Raw genomic sequence first — 22,473 nt, forward strand, 5'->3', positions numbered from 1 at the left:
TGTTGCACACTAAGGTGGGCAAGAACTCTCAGAAGAACAGCAATTCCAATTCGGTATGTGTCACTAAAAACAACATTTAGTAGAGATAAGTTCTGAAGTATTTACAGTGAATAAAAGGAAAAATGCCAGTGTTAATGAAAAAGAGTGACGTGCAATGGGAATGAGACCGAGCACAATTTGGAGAGTAAACAGTCAGCTTCAATTGTGATGAAAAGTGCAGTGAGAGTTCAAGGGGTAGAGGGACAAAATTTGGGAGATGTGGAATGGAATGGAGGGTGGTGGTGGTTTGGGGGATGGGGGGGGGTGGGGCGTTGTTGAGGCCAATTTTGGAAGTGAGATTAAGTCTACTGATTACTTTGGAAATGCATAAACTGCAGAAAGATCATGTTGATGGAACATACATTTGGAATTGCATCACTGTATTAATTTGGCTTAATTTCAATACATTAACACACCTAGACAATTTAATAGGAGGACTAATAGCTTTAAAACTGTTTGGATAGGATGCAGTTGTCTCTCTGAACTGAGTTTTTAGAGCGTATGTTGTCTATATGTGCTGTGGTAAGAGGATGGGGTTGGAGGAGAAGAGGATTGGTAGCCTTTTTGGAAGGTACGCAAACTATTTTATTATAAACACAAATATCCTCAGATCTTTTTGATTTCTCAACAGACTACCAATTGTGAAACTGAAGAGGAGTTATTTTAAGTTAATGACCGCATAATCTTTTATACTACATTTCCGAATTTTGCAAAGGAGCATGTACCTGAACATCCCCAACACCAGGGAAAGAAAACCCACTAAATCTGGAACGAGACAGGCAACAGTATTTCCAAGATGCACTTCGAATTTGAAATTTGCCAGTGATTCCTGACTAGAATGAGCCTGTTAGCAAAAACTCTTACAAAACAGGGTTCAAAATCCTTCTGTTCTGAAGCAATTATTTTAAACAACATAACTACTGTTAGTGGTAGAAGCAAGTCTTGAAATCTGGGGAAAAAAATTATACGCAGATACTAAAGCACTACCATAAACAAAGGATACTGGAATTTTTCCGATCCTCAAGTGCCCATGTGCATTTGGTAGAAAAATGCATTTCTGTTTTTCACACTTGAGCACATTAAATAAAAATTAAAATATCAGGCTTGAACTACTAAAAAAAAAGTTTTATTTAAAATCTAAAACAATAAAACCATTTATTTTTACCTGTACAATCCCATTAACGTGAAAGCACATGACAAGTTCTGGAACATTGCACATTAAATTGTCGAGCCAATAGTCAATCCCTGTCAGAATGTTAATTGGTTTGTTGCTATCTCTAAGAATAAAACAAAATGTCACAAATCAAAGCTTGCAACATAAGCTGATGAATTTTTGCTCATACGAGTCAATGATAATTGATAAAACCAAAAAAAATTTAAAAATTGAGGAATAACATTTCTAGGATTAACACTATTGCACAAATTCTTGTATAGGATCATGGATAAACCATAACATTTGCCAGTTTAATTTTTTTTCAACCAGTTAAGGGATGTTATTGCACATTTCTGGAGTAGGTGGAACTTGAACCCCAGCCAACTGGTCCAGAAAGGGACACTACCATTGCACAACAAGAGCCCTTGGACAACTGATTTGATATAGCTAGACAAACTGGTGCATAGAGTTGTCATCTTGTAGATATTTTCTAATCAAACTATTCAGAGATATTATGACACATCTCTGGCAAAGGTGGAACTTGAAGCTGGTCTTTCTGGCTCAGAGATAGGGACACTACCGCTACAGCTCAAGAATCCTCCTCCATTTATCAGTTTGTATTATCCTGTGTGATTCCTGCCAGGTGCACTTGGATTTTTAATTCCATCCCTTCCTAGTTGTTAACTTTGGCTAAACCCAATGGAGCAAAGCCCGATGTACTATTTAACTTTAAACTAAACTTTAAAGTCACAAAGCCCAAATGCTTGCAATATGTACGGAATGAACTGCCAAAGGAAGTGGTGGAGGCTGGTACGATTACAACAATTAAAAAGCATCTGGATGGGTATATGAATAGGAAGAGTTTAGCCGGATATGGACCAAATGGTGGCAAATGGGACTAGGCTTATACAAGATATCTGTTCGGCATGGATGAGTTGAACTGAAGGGTCTGTTTCCATACTGTATATTTCTATGACTCGATAACAGTAATCCTCATTTTCAAAAAATGATCACATGAAAAGCATACACACTGTTACTTTGAGTCATAGAGGTATAGCATGGTCCAACCCATCCATGCCAACCAGATATCCCAACCCAATCTAGTCCCACCTGCCAACACCCAGCCCATAACCCTCCTAACCCCTCCTATTCATATACCCATCCAAATGTTGCAACTGTACCAGCCTCCAACACTTCCTCTGGCAGCTCATTCCATACACGTACCGCCCTCTGCGTGAAAAAGTTGCCCCTTAGGTCTCTTTTATATCTTTCCCCTCTCACCCTAAACCTATGCCCTCTAGTTCTGGACTCTTCCACCCAGGGAAAAGATTTTGTCTATTTACCCTATCCATGCCCCTCATAATTTTGTAAACCTCTATAAGGTCACCCCTCAGCCTCAGACACTCCAGGGAAAACAGCCCCAGCCTGTTCAGCATCTCCCTTTAGCTCAAATCCTCCAACCCTGGCAACATCCTTGTAAATCTTCTCTGAACCCTTTCAAATTTCACCAACACAAAATATCCACAAATTCTGATAATCCAATTTGTGCACTTCATTTTTTTTTTAATATATGAGCTTACTGTGCTTTATTTTCCTACTTATCAATGTCAGACAGCAGAATCTTCAGACTATTATCCCCTTACATTTCAGAGTTATTTTCTGAAATATCTGTGTTTGCTAGGTCTTCACGAACATTAAACCATTCAGTAAGTAGTTCAACAGCTGTATTTGTTCAGGACTGTTTTGGATACATTTTAATTCTGCCAACAACTTCCCAGTATAACACCATCCACAACATCCACAGCAGCAGCAACCCCCATCCAACCCCTTCTAACCTAGTCACAGTCTTTGTAGCTTTGAAACATTTGCACTCCTGTAAACATCCCATAAATGCTAACTTTTTTTATAACACTAGCAACACCTAACTCCACCTCGGTCACTACTATTGACTTCAAACCTGTTGAAACACTATCAACCTGACACCAAGTCGCAATGACCCTTAATTTGTCAACAAATTCAAGTCTTTTTTTTTCACTCCCTTTAGTAACTAAACAGCGAATCATAAAGCTTATTGAATGCCCCTCAGGCTAAAATAGATGCATCATTTAGACATTTTGTTCAACCAAGTTAAAGTTTTGCATCTTGCAGTCTAAAAACAGACATACATATCCATTGTCTATACTTAGACCCTCACTCTTTTTGAAAGAGTTAGCATGTCATTCATCATGTTTGTAAATGCTTTCAACACGAGCCTCACTATGTTATTATATCAAGAACTTACAGCAAGTCTACTATGTAATATTTAAAGCTCAAAATAGCCACCATTTCTTGCTTGGTTAACTCCACTGTTCGAGTGAATTTCAAAATTCTTGAATGTACTAGTACCTCACAGAATTCAAGCAGCAATAGGAGTCAGGGAAACAATGATTAGCAAACATCACTTCTGATCTTACAATGGAGGGAAAGTTATTGATGAAGCAGCTGAAGATACTTGAACCTAGGACACCATCCTGAGGAATTTTTGCAGAGATGTCCTTGAGCTGAAATGACTGACCCCCAACAAATACAAACCACCTTCCTTTGTGATAGGCATGGCTCTAACCTGTGGGTGAGTTTCCCCCATTTCCCATAGACTACAATTTTGCTAGAGTTTATCAATGCAACACTCAGTCAGACATGGCCTTGATGTCAAGGGCAGTCACTCCATACTCACCTGTAGAGTCCAGCTCTTTTGCTCTTTTCGGACTAAGGGTGTAAAAGGGTCAAGAGTTCAGTTATAACCTAAACCCAGGATCAATGAGTAAGTTACTGTTATGTAAGTGCGACTTGATGGCACTATTGATGACACCTTCCAGAAATTTGCAGCTGCTGGAGAGTACAGTGATTGGGTGATAATTGTCCAGGTTGGAATTCTGTGTACAGGGCAGGATAGTGCAACTTTCCACACAGTCAATGCCAGGGTTGCAGCTATACCGGAACAGTTTGGCTAAGGGCGTAGCAAGTTCTGGAGCACAAGTCTTCAGTACTATTGCCATAATGTTGTTAGGGCCATTGCATTATCCATTGTCTCCAGCCATTGCACATGTCACATGGAGTGAATCTAACTGGCTGAAGAGTGTCATCCATGATACTGTGGGCCTCCGCAGGAGACTGAGGTGGATCATCCACCTGGTACTTCTGATTGAAGATTGTAACCTTCTGGTTTCCAATATAGATAAGCTCTTTTCTAGAAAGATTTTTGATGGATCTTGTACGCTTTAGATTTAGGAAATGCATTAGTCTGAACCTAATTGCTTCAAATTTCCAACTAATTTGAGAACTGTTATAATTCCTTAAAAACCTTTGAAAAGTAACTACAAATTTGTGAATTGAATGACTGTCAATCATGCACACAAATGAAATTACAATTTATTTTTGCATGAAAGTAACTCAACTCCTCTCACCTACCTCTAAAACAAATGGTACTGAATTGCACTTGGGACAAAACATTTGACTACGATAGACACCCAAGATATTTATTTATATGACTTGGCAGGTATCAAAAAAGAAAGCAAGGAAGAAAATGTTTGAAATTTTGCTAAGTAGTACAAAAAAGTTCCAAACTTGTTGAGTTGTTTTTAGTTATGATCCCATTTGAATTATTACTATTAGTATCAGCTTTACCCGTTTGGCATTGAGGAAGAAAGAGTTACTTGAATGAATAACAACCTCAGTCAGTCAACAAAATAACACCTTTCATATTGCATAAAGAACGTACCTGAGTCTTAAGCTTACAGCTGGATATTTTCCACCTCCGAAAATAGGCATATTTGAACCGACAAGCATATGAATATCTTCAAATGTCCAAAGAATATTCCTGACAAAATCATTTTTAAGTCCCTTTAGAAAGGGAGACAAGTTGTCAAAAAGATACTTATTTTTAAAATAGAAGAGTGAAGAAAGAACACTTGAATATAATCAGGTATCAAGGAAAGTGTAACAAACTTAACAATACCAATTTTATTTATCAAAATTCCAATTGGGACCTATTATAAAAGCTCCCTTTGTTTAGGGAAATACTTGGAAATTGGTCATCTTCACCATACCTGACTGTTTTCCCCTTCATTCAAAAAAGTAGTCAGGTTTTGTTCTTTCGGGGTAGAGGCCACCTGCTCTAATACATATGTGGCTTCCAGAGGAACATTCCCCTGCAAAAGGTGCAAGCATGTATATTTTTACCCAATACACACACTATTTTAGCATTTGCATAGTGTTAAAACATTAATACAGTAGAGCCTACTTAAGATCTGGTCCCATTGATTAACTCTCCTTCACTCCTTTTACAAAATCATTTCTGATCAATGCAATGCAACTTAATTATAATATAATTTCTGGCTCACCAAGTCCTGTTTCTGATCAAAATTAAGGTAGTAATTTCATTCTTGGATTTTTTTCTGCCTTCTTATTCAGCAATGGCCTGATCAAGTCTGACAAAGTTTAGCGTGAAAATTAAAATTCATCACGCTCTTATCAATGAATGTTTGACTGCCACTCAAAAGCACAGTAATCTGTATTACAGGAATTAAAAGTATCAAAAAGCTTTAAAAAATTGCATCATTTAAAGAAAGAACATAAAATTCCAGATAAAAATCATTGAAACTGATCTTGAAGACTCCACTGTAATGGATTTGCATAGTTAACAGAGTGTAATGGTATTCTTTGCTCAGAAATATAGTAGATATTAGAGCAAAGTTTGCTTTTAAATCAAGTTTCTACCATTATTAGTATTCTATAATTAGGAAAGGTCTTTTAATGGAATTAATTATTTGAACCCATTTAGAAAAAACAGTATCAAGTCTCAATTCTTGAAATATGATTATTTAGTTTGACCCCAACAAATACACTAATTTCCCCAAGATTATGTTAAAAAATGATCTTTATAATTAGATGGGCAATGAATATTACAGTTTTCTTATTCTTTCAAGTATACAGCTCCATCTAAAGAAATATAGTTAATCTGTTCAAACAATCATGCTAAAATGAGCTAGTTAATTACAAAAACTGGCTCAATTTATACACAAATTATAATGTAACAAAAGGACAACAGCGAATCAATTTAAACTTAATTCAATAATTCTGCATTGAAAACAGTGAGATCTCAAGACATTAACAGCTTTTTATCAGATATTCGCCTTGAGCTGACTACACGCCCAAAAGAAAATTTTACAGAATGTCACTAATTTAATTGATTCGAGAATAAGTAGCCTCACTAGACATTAAGAAGATTTCAAAAGGGCATAAGAAAATAATTAAGTCAAATGAAAGATTGCTGGAGTGTTTATAAATTCAACCTAATCATGAACTAGGAGTTATATAAATTTCACACTAACAACTTACCTGTTCCTGAGGATTTCCATCTTCAGGGACAGAAGCAGGTGGTCTCAAGGGTGCAGGCCAGGAGGATTCCTCTACAACTATTGGGTTTACCTGGGGCTGGGTGTCAGCAGGTTGCGCTATAGGAGTTGGAACAGTTTCTGCTCCACAATCTCCATTGACACTAAAAGTATTAAGAAGAAAATAATCAATATTATGTTTACAACTAGAAAAAAAACTAATGGAAGTAAAAAGGGAACTGAAAAATAAATATTGTGGCAAATGAGCTAAATAAACTGAATTTGTAGGCATGAAAAGCAATTCTCAGTGAAATTAGATTATTTAGATTGTTAAAATAGATTTTAACTTTTTTAAATATATATATTCTACATCAAATATAAACAATTTTGAATTTGCTTTGAACAAACACAAAATTGCCGTTCACATCTATTACATGAAAACAGAACTCTCAAATAGTTTGCCATGGCTTGCTCATTAACCTATATTTACCTCATGTTATTCTGAGTGTTGGAGCATAACTGTTACATAAACTGCAAATAGGTTTATTTCCCTAATTTCATAAAGTTTACTTTGTATGTAGAAAACTACAGAATATTGTGGTCTTATTCCCAGATCTGGGGTCACAAACTTTATCTCGTTCAAACAAAAATAAATTAGCTGGTCCCTAACCACATCATAACATAATCTGGAATGTGTGTCACAAAGCTAGTCCCTTTTTTTTTTGAAAAGCTAGGCTCAAGAAGACTGCGTCTGAAGAGGGGTAATAAATCGTGCCAGACTCCAATCAGTCTGGTTTTGTACAGAGATGAAAAGGATTTTGAGAGGCCTTTTGTTATATGTAAACAGATGAGAATTCAGGCCAAAGTGGTCTGAAGTGACCTGTATAAAGAGAAGGGAGTGGTCAGCTCTCTAGCTAGTTGAGCTGAGCAGTTTTAATTCATTCTTGAACTGGGAAGTTCAACAGGGGGCTACGTGGAAACTCTCTCTCTCTTCCTACCTTCAACTTCTACCTGTAAGCATGTATTCCATTTATGCTGGCTTTTAAGGGGACTTTGCTTATTGGGACTGCTGTGTGTATTCGGAACAGCATAGCTAAGACTAGCTGGATAGGTTGGGTTCTGTAATGTTCTTCATTCTGTTCTTCATTTTTCATTGTGTAATTTTGTAAATAATTTCTTTTGCCTGTTTTAAAATCTAGTCATCAACCTAGCTATCTTACTCCGGGTAATCTTCACTGTACACTTTTTTTTAAGATTACTTACAGCGTGGAAACAGGCCCTTCGGCCCAACAAGTCCACACCGACCCTCCAAAGACGAATCCACCCACACCCATTCTTCACCTAACACTATGGGTAATTTAGCATGGCCCATTCACCTAACCTGCAAATTTTTGGACTGTGGGAGGAAACCGGAGCACCCGGAGGAAACCCACGCAGACACGGGGAGAATGTGCAAACTCCACACAAACAAGTTGCGTGAGGCAGGAATTGAACCCGGGTCTCTGGCACTGAGAGGCAGCAGTGCTAACCACCGTGCCATCGTGCTGCACTTACTGAAACAAATTGCAAAGTTAGGTCTAGGGCTGCCTGCTTAAGAATGTTTCGAGTGGTCTGGCCTAGTCCATAACAGATTGGGGGATGTTAAACAGTGAGTGGAGGCGCTGGTGTCTTTATTTCGCATGTTGGTTTGGTTGGGTAGACAAAGGTTGGGACAGGAATGGTTCTTTTAGTCACCAAAAGTTTTCTAGATGTGGACACTGTGACTTTGGAGGTTTTGCAAAAGGTGAATAAGACCAAGCTGCAAGAATTAGCAGAGAAGCTGGAATTGTAATTGCCTGCTTCTGTGAGGAAAGGAGAGATAATTACAGCAGTAGCTCAGCATTTAAACTTGCTGGAGAAACCATCAGAATCTACACAGATGGCAAGAATTCAGTTGGAAATGAAGCAGCTTGAGCTGGAGGTGAGAAGTAAGCAAAGGGCAGCAGAAAAGAAATAGTTTCAGTTATGATTAAAAACAGAAGAGGGGAAAGAGAGAGAGCAGCAGAACAGAGAGAAAAAGAGAGCAGCAGAACAGAGAGAAAAAGAGAGCAGCAGAAGAGAGGGAAGAAAAGAGCAGTGAAAGAAAAAGAGAGAGCTTTTGAACTTCAAAAACTGACACTTGAAAAGGGAAGTCAGCTTAAAAGACTGAAGATAAGGCCGAGGGTAGACTCAGTGAGGAATTAGTGTGAACTCATGTCGAAGAGCAGAGAATTAAAACAGTGAATTTCTCGCAGCTGAAGGGGCTGATGATTATGAGTTGGTCCATAAAACATGGTTTGGCTTCCAGAATCAATTTCAGTCCATGAGGGATAGAAATTGGGCAAAAGGAAATCCGCATGTGGAAAGGGAAAGGTAGATCTCAGTGAAGATCATAAGGAGAACTTAACACATAGTAAAAATGAAACTCTTAAAGGGGACAAGGAAGTCAAAAAAGCTCTGGTTTTCATTATAATAAAGTGGGCCACACGAAATCACAGTGTTGGTGGGCTAGGAGAAAGCCAGATATAGGAAAACTGGACAAGCGTGGAAGTTTTGTTGGACTAGTACCAAAAAGCACAAGGGAAATTAGACAACTGCCTCAGTGTGCAAGATAATCAGAGGTCGATTAAGGAGGAAGTGCCAGATCTGCTTTAAAAAATATACATGCAAGCAGGAGGTAAGGATGTTACAATATTAAGGGACACAGGATCATCTTAATGCTGAAGGATGAGGAGGTATGCACTCCTGAGAGGGTATTGCCAGAAAGGGTACTGGAAACAGGAATTCATGGTAAGACAAAAAGTGCTCAATTATTTAAAGTGAGGCTAGAGAGTCCAGAGAAGATTGGAGAATTTGTGGTAGGAGTACTGGACAAATTCTTAGCTCCAGGAATACAATTGGTCCTTGCAAATGATATAGCTAATTCACCGGTAGGCGTGCTGCCTACTCTGATTGAAAAAACTGAAGACTCAACTGAAGACCTGGAGAATGTTTATCCAGGAATTTTCTGTGTGATCACAAGATCACAGAGGCAGAAGTTGAAGCAGGTGAGATCAAAAAGCACAGATAAGGAAGCTGACAGTGTTATCTGAAACTTTGTTTGATTAGATAAGTGGAACAGAGAAGGACTAACTCGGTAAACATGCCAGTATATTTAGCTCTGCTAAGCTAATTGAATTACAGCAGAAAGATGAGTTAGAATAGTTATATCAAAAGGCATTTACTGAGAAAGAAGTGAATGCATTCCTGTGTTATTACTTAATAAATCATTTCTTAATGAGGAAATGGAGACCATCACATATTCAAGCAGATGAGAAATAGGGAGAAATTCATCAAATTGTTTTGCCAGTAGGGTATAGAAAGGCAGTGCTAGGAGTGGTGCATGAGCTACCACTTGGAGGTCATTCAGGAATGAGGAAAACAAGCTAAAACATAAAGACATTTTTACTGGCCTGGACTACACAAAAATGTAGTTGAATTTTGCCAGACGTGTCATACATGTCAGCTAATCGGAAAACTACAGGCAGTAATTAAACCTGCACCTTTAATACCTATCCAGCATTTGAGGAACCTTTCACAAGAGTCTTGCTTGATTGCATAGGTCCCCTACCTCAAACAAAAAGCGGGAATAAGTATTTATTATCAATAATGGATGCGTTGACTAGATTTCCAGAGGCAATCCCATTACTGAATATCACAGCCAAAAGGGTTGTAGAACAATTACTTAATTTTTTTTACTAGATACAGACTACCAATAGAGATCCAGTCAGTTCAAGGATTAAATTTCACATCCAAACTATTTCAAGGTGTTTATGGATAACTTGGGAATAAAGCAATTCAAATCTATTGCATATCATCCAGAATCCCAGGAAGCGTTAGAGAGATGTTGAGGGCTTATGGTCAGAGTTATCCAGATGATTGGGATAAGGGAATTCTGTTTGTACTTTTTGCAATCAGAGATGCACCAAATGAATTGACCAAATTCAGTCCATTTGATTTAATTTTGGTCATGAAGTAACAGGAACATTAAAACTGATTAAGGAGAAATTAATAAATCAGAATTCTGAGACCACTCATTTTGATTTTGCATCAAATTTTAGAGAATGATTAAATAGAGCTGGAGAGTTGGCAAGACAGCATATAAAAGTATCACAGCATATAATGAAACAGGAAGCGGATAAGAAAGCACAAATTTGCAATTGGGGATAAGGTATTGATGTTACTTTGAGTAACAGGTGGACTTTTAAAAGCAAGGTTTAATGGACCTTATCAAATTGAGAAGAAATTGAGTGAGGTGAACTACTTGATAAGGACTCCAGACAAGAAGAAATCTCTCAGAGTGTGTCATGTGAATATGCTCAAAAGGTATTTTGATAGGGAAGGAAAGCAAGAGGAGAAGGTGTTAATGATTACAGCACAGAAGGAAGAACCAAGTTCAGAGGATTCTGACTTGGACATTCCTCATAACAAATTGGACAATGAGGAAGTTGCCAAAAATTGGGATAAGTTATTGAGTTACCTTCCACAAGAAAATTGAAATGACCTGAAAGAGTTATTACTATCGCATGAGAGATATACAGAAACAAGCTGGGAAGTACTAACCTAATTGTGCATGATGTAGAGATGGGAGATGCTGTTCTGATAAGCAACATCCTTATAAGGCATAACCCTCTAAAGTTGGCACAGGTTCAGAAGGAGATAGAGCGCATGCACCCAGATGGCATAATCAAAGTGAGTTAGTGACTGGAGCTCACCCATAGTCATGGTGCCAAAGCCAGATGGTACCCAATTGTTATGTGCGGACTATCACAACGTCAACACTGTTCCAAAGACTGATGCATATCCAATTCTACTTTTGGAGGACTGGATCGAAAAAGTGGGACAAGCAATTTCCATTTCTAATTTGGACTTGCTCAGAGGCTCCTGGCAAGTACCTCTATCAGAGACAGCAAAGGCAATTTCAGCTTTCATAACGCCAAATGGACTAGATCAGTTCAAAGTCACGCCATTTGTTTTGAAAAATGCTCCAGCCACAGTTCAGAGACTGACTAATAAGGTCATTGCCAGATTACCCAACTTTGTGATGACCTGGTGATTTTTAGTCACCCATGGAAGGAACTTTTGCAACATTTATCTGACTTGTTCGATCAACTTTGGAAGGCAGGCTTGATGGTAATCCTAGCTAAATGTGAATTTACCAAAGCCCAAGTCACTTTCGTGGGCCACGTTATTGGATATGGACAAATGACCCCACGAGATGCCAAAACAAAAAGTAATTGGGGAACTTCCCACACCATCGGTGAGAAACGCAGTACTACGGTTCCTTGGGTGGAGTGGATTTTAACGGATGTTTGTACTGAACTTTAGCAATGTGGTTGCTCCGTTCACCAAATTATTAAAAAAGGGCATCAAGTTTCAGTGGACAGAGGACTGTCAAAAGGCATTTGACAGCCTAAAAACTGCATTAACCACTGCCCCAGTATTAGCCACACTGGATTACACGAAGCCTTTCAAGGTGGCTATCGATGCCTGTGATGTGGGTGTCGGTGCAGTGCTCTTGCAGGAGGATGACGAGGGGAATAGAAAAACCCATCGGATAGTTTCCCAGGAAATTGAATATTTATCAACAGAAATATTCAACAGTGGAGAAAGAGACTTTAAGCTTGGTGTTGGCATTACAACATTTCAGTGTTTATATTAATGGCAATGCATCTGAGACAATTGTATACACTGATCAGAACCCACTGACATTTGTGGAAAAACTCAAGGACAAAAATGCCAGACTGTTTAGATGGAGCTTGTTGTTGCAACCATTCAGTTTGACAATTGTGCATGTGGCAGCTCGGGAAAATAGCCGAAGCGTTATAGAGACTCAATTGAGATACAGAGAGAGGGGAGTAGTCAGCTCTCTAGCTAGCTGAGCTGAGAAGTTTTAATTCAGTCTTGAACTGGGAAGTTCAACAGGGGGTTGTGTGGAAACTCTCTCTCTTTCTGCCTTCAACTTCAACCTATAAGCATGTGTTCCATTTGTACTGTTTTTTAAAAGGGAGTTTGCTTATTGGGACTGCTGTGCGTATTCTGAACAGCGTAATTAAGTCTAGCTAGATAGTTTGAGTTCTGTAGGCGTTCTTTGTGTTTGCTTGTGTAATTTTGTGAATAATCCTTTTGTCTGTTTTAAAATCTAGTAGTCCACCGAGCTATCTTTTTCTGGGTACTTTTCATTGTACACTTACCAAAACAAACCACAAAATTAGGTCTAGGGCTGCCTGCTTAAAAATGTTTTAAGTGGTCTGGCTTCATCCATAACATATGCAAATATAGATTAGAGAATAGGGGAGGATAGGCTTAGCCTAAGTTATATAGTTTGTAAAAAAAAAAAAGGTAGTTCACAATTCATAGCTTGGAGTTTGTATTAGCTACAGGCAGAATCATCTATTCCATAATCCGTCTCTAGAAATCATTTGGAAGTCAAAAAGCAGATTAATTAATTAAATTCCTTTGAGTTTCTGCAGGAGAATTCACAAAAGTGATACAAGTAAAATCGAACTTGTCCAGTAACTAGTCCTAAAGAGAGACATTATAATCAATGTTTTTTCCAATATATCATGGGAAAGAAACCAAATTCCTAGATCAGATCATACACTGAACACACAAACAGGTCTTAACTACCATTCAAGTCTAATTTCTGCACAATATTGAAAAAATAGTTTATGAAATTTGGTTACATTTAAACAGATATACTAACTTATTTTATGCCAATACAACAAGCCTAGTAACGTCCAAGTTGTCAACTCTTTACTGACTGCTCATAAATTTAAATTAGCCCTCACCTGTAGTATAGAAATTTGGAAAGAATTGCTTTCTGATAGAACTGCTCCTTGCTTTTCTTTTTTCTTTGCCATTTTGGATCCACAAGTCTTTGATATAATTCTTTCAGCCAATTCCAGTCTCCTGTCTAAAATGAAACAAGTTTTCATTCATTTGCAAAACATTGCATTTCGAACAGTTTACTGTCTAAATAAAATTCCACCACAGCTCAGTTAAAGGATTAACATAGATAAATATATACTTCAGGGCATGTTCTTTCATTCTCACTATAAAGAATCAAAACATTTGACTGAATTATTTCAGAGAATAGCTTGTGCCCTGTAAGCATCTAATCTGCAAAATCTTAATTAGATTAGATTCCCTACAGCGTGGAAGCAGGCCTTTCGGCCCAACAAGTCCACACCGACCCTCCGAAGAGCAACCCACCCCATTCCCTTACATTTACCCCTGACTAGTGCACCTAACACTATGGGCAATTTAGCATGGCCAATTCACCTAACCTGCACAACTTTGGACTGTGGAAGGAAACAGGAGCACCCGGAGGAAACAGACATGGGGAGAATGTGCAAACTCCACACACACAGTTGCCCGAGGCGGGAATTGAACCTGGGTCCCTAGCGCTGTGAGGCAACAGTTTTAACCACTGAGCCACCATGCCGCCTGATGTTGGGAACAGGACATAAAGCTTTGAGCCTGCTCCATCATTCAATGAAATCATTGCTAGTCTGATCTACCTGATGCCAGTTTCCTGTCCATACCTCAAAACCTGTTACCCTATAGTTCAAGAATCTGTTTATCTCAGTCAATTCCCAGGAGACGTGAATCACTTGGGGTCAATTCAAAGACATTGACGATCTGCTTAAGAGACTGAGCAAAATTGGGGTTTACAGATGTCTGTATAAGTAGAAAAAGGAAAACGGTTTTCAGTTGTTGAAAGTGTAAATTACCATGGGATAAAAAAATGTTTACTCAGCATTGTATTCTTCAATCCTTGATACAAAGTTCTTTTATAGAACCTGAAATGTTGAGATGTCATACTTTCAACAAGAAGTCAGAATGATCCTTTAAATCAGCAATTTCTAAAACTATCAGAACAAAGGATTGACAATCTTTTGAGGAGAAATTCTTCTGCACCTCAAATCTTAAATGAGCAACCCACTATTTGGAAAATGTGCCAAGTACATTTCCTGCCATTCCCCCACCGAGACATTCTCTCAAGACTAACCTTATCTGGCTCCTTCTCAGAACAGCCCCTCATTCATCTCAACACCATTGAACTTAGGCATAACTTGCTCAATGCTTCCTTACAAAACAATCTCTTCATTCCAGGAATCAACTTAGTGAATCTTCAACTGCCAAAGAAAATATAGCCTTCCTTAAACAAGGAAACCAAAACTTTATTCTATGCCTTGCAGTCCCTGATCCCATTAACAGTTACATATACAAAGTTACTGTATTTCTATCTGTATTACAAAGGAAGGCCCTGAGCTGGACTACACCAATCTTTAACAGGATGGAGAATTGCTACATATTCAGGCATCTATGTAGATGGCACAATACTGGTACTACCTTTCAATAGTTAAAATGTCTAAAATTTCATATTTCATTATATGATAGCCCTGCTGTATTCAGTTAAATGGAGATGGTACTTGGCTTGGATAGACCAGTGTTTAGAAGAGCAAAAGTACCAACATTTTGGTTCCCAAAAAGATTCAAGCGTAGTGGAATTCTTACACTTATTTTAATAACATGTAGGAACTTCAGCTATCAGAATTGTTACAATTTCTGAAGTAACAAATAACTTTTTAATAGAGGAATTCGAATTTTGTGCTGTCAACTGAATGACGCATCAAGATTATGTTTGAGTAATTTTACCACCACAAATGACAACTTTCAAAAGACTACTGACTGAATATTATTTTCTTTTCATAGGCAACTTGCACTTTAAGCAAATTAAGAGATATTTGTTCCCCATTTCACTTCAAGCATAACCAAAAATCTTCCTTTTTGTTGTATTACACAGTTCTTCTCCAGCCAGGAAGCAGCAACAATTAATTGTCGCTCCCCAGAGTTTCTGATCCCAGAACTTGCACTGAGTGGGTCACAATATACACACTTAACTTTGGTCTCAGCTACTTGAATCTTCCAACCTCCCTGAAAACCTCACAAACAGTCTTAAACGTGACTGCACATTTCCACTTCAGTCTGCATGGTCGACAATAATCAGCATTTTCTCTGCTTTAGCATAATTATTTACAACTTGATATCTATAAGATTTCCGAAGACTTTTGGAAACTTTATGTCTACTTATGACACAGTCAGACAACTGCCGTTGTCTCTTCAAGGGTAAATAACTTCCAAATGGAAGCAAAGTACTGCAGAGGCTGGACATCTGAAATAAAAACAAAGTGCTAGAGAAACTCAGCAGGTTCAGTAGCATCCATGGCGATAGAAATACAGCTAATGTTTTAAGTTCAATGGGACTCTTCTTCAGAACTGAAGAGGGCTGGAAAAGAGATAGCCTCTATGCAGGTGAAGAGTGTGGGGTGGGGAACAGGAGGAGCAAATAGAAGACTGTAAGGGTGCCCAGAGCAAAAGGCAATGCATGTGCTTATACCAGTAAAGATAGTGATGATAAGCAGCATTCCCTCCAATTTCTTTGTAGCTACACAGTCCTTTGAGGTCCATGCATGTCTTGGGGAAATGGAAGTCAATGCTGCAATTGACATGCTGACACCAATCACTGTTGGTTGAACCTTGGAACTTAGAGGAATGTTGATGACGAGTAGGTGTTTGCAGCAGAAAATAGGTAAACTTCTGGTGTTTTTGGTTTTGGGAGGCCTCCCATCAAAATGGAGAACTGTTACAAATTATGTTAAGAACTAATCAATACTTGAAACAAATCATCGTGTCCCATTAATTGCAAATGAATCAGATAAGGGATAGTATCCAAAAGCACTCTCTCCCTTTTGCTCAACCATTAAGGTTTTCCAAAAAGATGGTACTGATAGATGGTTTTATATGAAGTTATTTCATAGCTAGAACAACAGTAACTTATAATTACCTGGGACGAGGTCATAAACAATTCCTGAATATCTAATTCATCAAGCAGAAGGGTCCTTCCAACGCGATGAACACCCATGCTGACATGTGATTTGCTGTAAGGTATCTTCAGTAACTTCTTTATGTTCTATTTTTAACAAAATGTAGGACATTAAAATTCATTACCACCATAAAATGAAATAAGCACTCACTTAGCAACCAGAGATACATTTAATTAATCCGTTCGAAGGAATATAGCTGTTCACTGATTTAATTTATGAAATAACTTACAAGCCTTATAGATCATGCAAAATAAATTGAACATAGCGGTTTAAACAATATTTTATGTCTCAATATCCAAAATAGTTATTCAAAATTAAGTTTTAGAATTTTTAAAAATATATAATGTGGAATACATCGGACGTAAACATAATTAAGAATAAGAATTTCACATTTTCAACATATATTTTGCAGGAAAAAATACATGAATGCATTTAACATCCAGATATATTTTATTTTAGATACCAAATAGCTTTCTGATGCCAGCAGTTCATTTGTACAAATTTTTCACATTGGCAAAATCACATCAAACTGCGACTAATTTCAAGCCAAGCGCTTTGCAAATTTTAGAGGGCTTGTGAGTTTTTACCTTCATAGATGAAACAAGAATCGTTACAAGTTGAATAAATGTTAAGTGGATATTTTCAGTTTAAATACACATTAGCAAATAAAAACATTCAAATAAACACACCAAAATGGAGAATTCCTCCTGCAAGGAAAAAGTGGCCGGTGGACTTGTGCATCACAATGATTTCTCACAAATATTCCATTCATATTGAAAGACTAGTATTGAAGTGGTAGTACATATTATCTGACTGAAGTTAGAGTTTCAAACATTACAAATGAGAAACTTAAATTATACATCATTTCCTTGTCAGATCCCTCAAAAATATATTCCCATTACAGTAAAATTTGAACAGCAGAAATTATAAAGTATTATACACGATTTGATCAAAAAATCCATATTGCTGTTTTATACTCGACTTAAGCCTCCTTCTATTTTTTTTAGACTAAATCCATCATGATAGTCATTATTAACATTTTATGCTTATCTGGTTTCCCTTTAAATACAAATATACCATTTGCTTCAACCACTGCATGGTAGTGAGTTCCACTTTCACACCACACTGAGTAATGACCGTTTCTTTCAAAATTCCCCACTGGATTGCTTGATGACTATCTTATATTGATGGCTTCCAGATATACTCTTAAGAGGAAACATTCCCTGGGTTCTACTCTATCAAAGCCATTTGTAGTTTTTTTTATTCTTTGAAGGGATGAATGTGCTGCTGGCAAGTTCAGCTTTGCTTGTCCATCCATAATTCCCCTTGAACAGAACTCTTAGTCAACCATTTCAAGACGCTCTGGCATCACATATACCAGACCAATGACAACAGCAGATTTCACTCACTGAAGTGACACAGGTGGCTTACTGCAACAACTGATGTTGCCATAATGTTCTGGGGTCATGGGTTCAAATCATATAAAAGCAGCACCAATCAACAGATCTGTATTATAAAGCTCTTTGACAATTTAGCTTCGTTATTTTTCACTCTCTGTTTTACTCCTGTTCTAAGCTTTTCACATTTTCTCTTTCTTCTTGGATGTTGGTGTTTTTCATGTATGTCTCTACTATAGCCCTTAATTATTCCCACGTCTCTAGTCATCCTTGGAGTACACTAGGGTTTAATATCCTCCATCGAGCAAACTATAGTTTTCCTTCACCATTAATCATAAGATCCAAAGTTAACTAGGATGCAAAACATTGCAAAAGACCCAATGCTCTTAAAGCTTACTTCTTGCAAGGAAAATATTGCTAAATATTAAAGCAATTTTCAATATTAAGGTCCAATGGAAAAAGGTGACATGAAATGCAAGGAAAAAAACGATCCTTCTATTTAATAAACATATTGGCCCAGAAATTCTGGTCAGGATTGAAAAACATGGTTTTCAACTAAAAAAGTACACACTTACCTTTTGATCAGTTTGGTGCTAGGGATTCCTGGACGATTATGAAACTGCAGAAACCAGTCCACGAATTCTCAGTCATCAAGAGGAGAGGATTGATATGGAAGCCACACAGCTTTTGCAGCAGTAAGAACACCATGAACTGAAGTTTAAATGCCCAGCAGCATAGAGACAGCAACTCTGACAGCTACCATGAAAGGGTATGATTAGTAGAGTAGATGGATGAATGGGGCTGCCAGATGGGTGAGGGTACCAAATGGGGTGGGCAAGTATGTTAGAAATATTATAATGCAAATAGACGAAGCTATTAGTGAAACACAGCTTGTCGAGTAGCCACATTAATCACCAGTTATTGGCAATGAGACAAAGGAGAGTCACAGTTCTTGTTTCACAATCTTCCTGGAAGATGATATCCACAGATAATCTAAGCAAATGTCAGAAAACCCACACAGCTTTGACACATTTCTGCTTATAATTAGCATGGTAGAAGTGGATACATGGAATCTGCTAAAAATTCCTATACTGATTGCTATTGTAAAGTATACATATGAAAACAAATATCAGACAAGGCTCGGGGAAAGGTAGCCAAAAAGCACACTAGTGTGCATCATCAGAGCTTACAGTGAGAAAAACCACTGGAACAAGACACCAGGGATGCTGCATTATCCCATAAATTGTAAGCAAGTGTGAATAACACTATTTATGAGAAAAGAAATTTCGGGAATAAAGTTACAACATTTTTTGTTTAAGATACCTGGAATAAAGGCAGCCCCCAGGCTGTGAACGGACTAAACCATTTGTAAGTACAGCAAATGCTCATAAATTAGACTTCTGCATGGGATCATGCTCATAAGAACAAGCTTAAGTCAGAAATAACTAAGTCCCTTTGTACAATTTCGATGAAATCCACATTCTGTATTCATTTGTACTTATAAGCCAGCAATCTGTGAAAACCATGGCATTGAGGGAACTTGCGTTCCAATATTAGTTACATCTGATTTTGTCTTGCAATAAAGGAAAGATGTAGTTGGGAGGTTTTCAATTGGTCACTAGATCAACTCAGAGTCAAAGGAATAAGTTCAAGGCAGTAAAGGTGCTGCTGTTAGTTTTACTGCTGAGAAGGTGGAACTGTACTGTTTGGGTTCAGGAAGAAGTCTTAGGAACTCTTGGATAGCACTAAGCAGTCAAGGCTCAAGAGATATGGAAAGCCAATAGGTATTGGGGTGAGGGCTCAGGAAAGATACAGGAGCTACAAGGCTCAGAAAGCCCACAAGCAGATTTTACTAAGTGCAGCTTAGAAGCATTAGAGCTCAGAGAAATCCAGGGACAAGTACTTGTTTTGTGAAGCTTTCTGTTTCAGGACTGGAATCGTGCCTTTGTTTGGATGCTAAATTACACTTACAAGGTTCCAAGAAAGCACTATTTCAGGAAAGGAAAACAAACTACCTAGACACGAGCAATTGTTAAGGTTGTCCATGATGAAGCAATGCTTGAAGGATTTCTAAAGTTAGGTCTTCAAAAGTGAAAAACTGGAATACCTTGCAAGATTTTCATGAGATTTGATGACCACCTGAAGTTGATTGCGAACAAAAGACATGGGATCTGTTTAAACCCCATTTGCTTTTTGATGTGCTCCTATGGGGTATTCAACCACAGTTTGTCTTGATATCCATATTTACTACCAGTTAAATCTGTACCTAAGAATACAACTCGTATAAAATAGATTGCACTAATATTATAATGTATATTTAAATACATTGTCGATTCAAAACTATGAATATGGTGAGTAAAAGTATATGGTAAAGTTGCCATTGTCTAAGAGGTACAGAAGGCCATACTCTCATTACAGAGCGATGATTGCTAGAGGATTACCATACCTCAAGTAAGGGGCAAGGTTGAAAAGGTGGGACCTTCAAGGTAACTTTAGAACGCTCTTACCACCTGGATTCACAAACTTAAATTTACAAAGTTACTGGTCTCTAAACAGTTTAAAACATGTTTGGTGGTTTGGTCTGGGATCATAAAAATCTAAACAGCAAGCTTCCTTGAAGCTTCCAAGATGGACTTTAGTGCAGTACAATCTCAGAACCATAATAATTTAAATTTATGGAATGCCAGTCAAATATTAAGAAAGTCTTATTGTGGTATTCGGATTCGAACTGAATTTAAACCAGAGGGTTGGCATTAGAGCAAAACAGAACATTTGCAAAGTCACAATTATGATTACACTGCACACCTAAATGAACATTACAATGGAACAAAATAATCTGTACAAATAATCAAATAAAAATGCTTCAGCAATTATTTGTTTTATTGTAGACCCCTTCAAATACATAGCTCAGCTACTCCCTTTCTGACTGTGGCAAAGAGACAATCAACCTTTGTTGATATCAATTAAATTAGAATTGCTTAACATTGATGCACTTGAAGGAAAGAATTCTTAAATTTTTGGAAAACTTTCAAAATTGCTATACTAGACAGACAACCTGTGGCTTTACATAAAGAACTAATTAAATGCATATCAGTAGGAATACAGTACCTCAGAATCAGAAACAACATCAACATCATTTCCAATGCAGTCAATGAAGTCGTACGCCATTCCAAAGCTTAAAAGAAAAATAAAGTTTGATTTTCTTAATAAAAATAGAATTAAAAAATCTTCAAAATGTATGTCAAATAGAAATAATTCTGATGAAATGTTCTACATTAACTTCCTCTTTAATAGGATATGCATTCCCAGCATTTTAGATTAGATTAGATTACATTACAGTATGGAAACAGGCCCTTCGGCCCAACAAGTCCACACCGACCCGCCGAAGCGCAACCCACCCATACCCCTACATTTACCCCTATACCTAACACTACGGGCAATTTAGCATGGCCAATTCACCTGGCCTGCACATCTTTGGACTGTGGGAGGAAACCGGAGCACCCGGAGGAAACCCACGCAGACACGGGGAGAACGTGCAAACTCCACACAGTCAGTCGCCTGAGTCGGGAATTGAACCCGGGTCTCTGGCGCTGCGAGGCAGCAGTGCTAACCACTGTGCCACCGTGCCACCCACGTTTGTTAGCAAGAACTCCTTCAAGAGGCAATTTTTACATTTGATTAGCATTAGTGGTACAAATGATATATCTTAAACAGTCATATTTGCAGCAATTTAAAATCAAATGGTGGAATACGTTATCTCAAAAGGAGCATGTTGTTTGTGCAAAGAAGGGGACATTTTACAGTCTAGTACACTGCCAATAGCTGAGTAAATTCTGTATTTGACAGGAGGCTCATGATGTAAGTATCTAGAGAATGTTGACTAAGGAAAAATCCTAAGTTATTACATTATTTATTTGTAACAACTTAAAATGGCATACCAAGACAGTTTATTAAAAATTAAAACCTAATTACTCCCTTAAATTAGGTGGGAGTGAAATAGATAAACCATAATTTCCTCTAACTGATAGTCATGCATTGCTTCCCCTAATTACCCTACTCTTGTTAGAATAAAGTATACGGCCATCAGAAAGTAATTGGGCTGAGCTTTGAATGATGATTGATAATGACTGCAATGATCATCACAGAATGCAATGCTGTAGCAGGATGTGATGCAGGAACAATGTAGGTTCAAAACAATGTTAACATTTTTCCCAAGTCTTAACTTTATAATACTGTGAGCTTTTCACCAAACTACATTAGCTCATCAAGCAATGCCTCAATTTTAAAATTTTCATGTGATTTACAAGTCCCTCCATCATCTTGTCTCTTTTCATCTCTATAATCTTCTCCAGCACAACCCTATCTGCACTTCTCGGATTTCAACCTTGAGCTTCCTAGATTTTAACCACTTCTCCATCAGTTGCCATGCCTTCATTTGCCAAGGCCCTATACCTTTCTGTCACTTCAGCTAACTTGACTCCTTTAAATCGCTTAAACCCAATCCCTTTGGCCAAGGTTTTAGATATCTGACCAATAGCTTCTAATGTGACTGTCATATTTTA

General features: G+C 37.7%; 1 protein-coding gene across 5 annotated transcripts in view; it reads right to left on the reverse strand.

Annotated features, from left to right (window-relative positions):
- The window catches only part of edrf1 (erythroid differentiation regulatory factor 1), a 69,901-nt gene that overhangs the window by 41,386 nt on the left and 6,042 nt on the right, over positions 1–22,473 (reverse strand). For all 5 annotated transcript variants that reach the window (XM_043712610.1, XM_043712609.1, XM_043712612.1 and 2 more), the window contains exons 3-9: positions 21,020–21,086; positions 16,475–16,600; positions 13,413–13,537; positions 6,569–6,728; positions 5,278–5,379; positions 4,950–5,071; positions 1,205–1,316 (exon numbers count right to left, since the gene is read on the reverse strand). In XM_043712610.1, the coding sequence (XP_043568545.1) occupies positions 1,205–1,316; positions 4,950–5,071; positions 5,278–5,379; positions 6,569–6,728; positions 13,413–13,537; positions 16,475–16,600; positions 21,020–21,086 (814 nt within the window). The remainder of the gene's footprint in view (positions 1–1,204; positions 1,317–4,949; positions 5,072–5,277; positions 5,380–6,568; positions 6,729–13,412; positions 13,538–16,474; positions 16,601–21,019; positions 21,087–22,473) is intronic.

Source organism: Chiloscyllium plagiosum, chromosome 22 (assembly GCF_004010195.1).
Source record: "Chiloscyllium plagiosum isolate BGI_BamShark_2017 chromosome 22, ASM401019v2, whole genome shotgun sequence".
NCBI classification, from domain to species: domain Eukaryota; kingdom Metazoa; phylum Chordata; class Chondrichthyes; order Orectolobiformes; family Hemiscylliidae; genus Chiloscyllium; species Chiloscyllium plagiosum.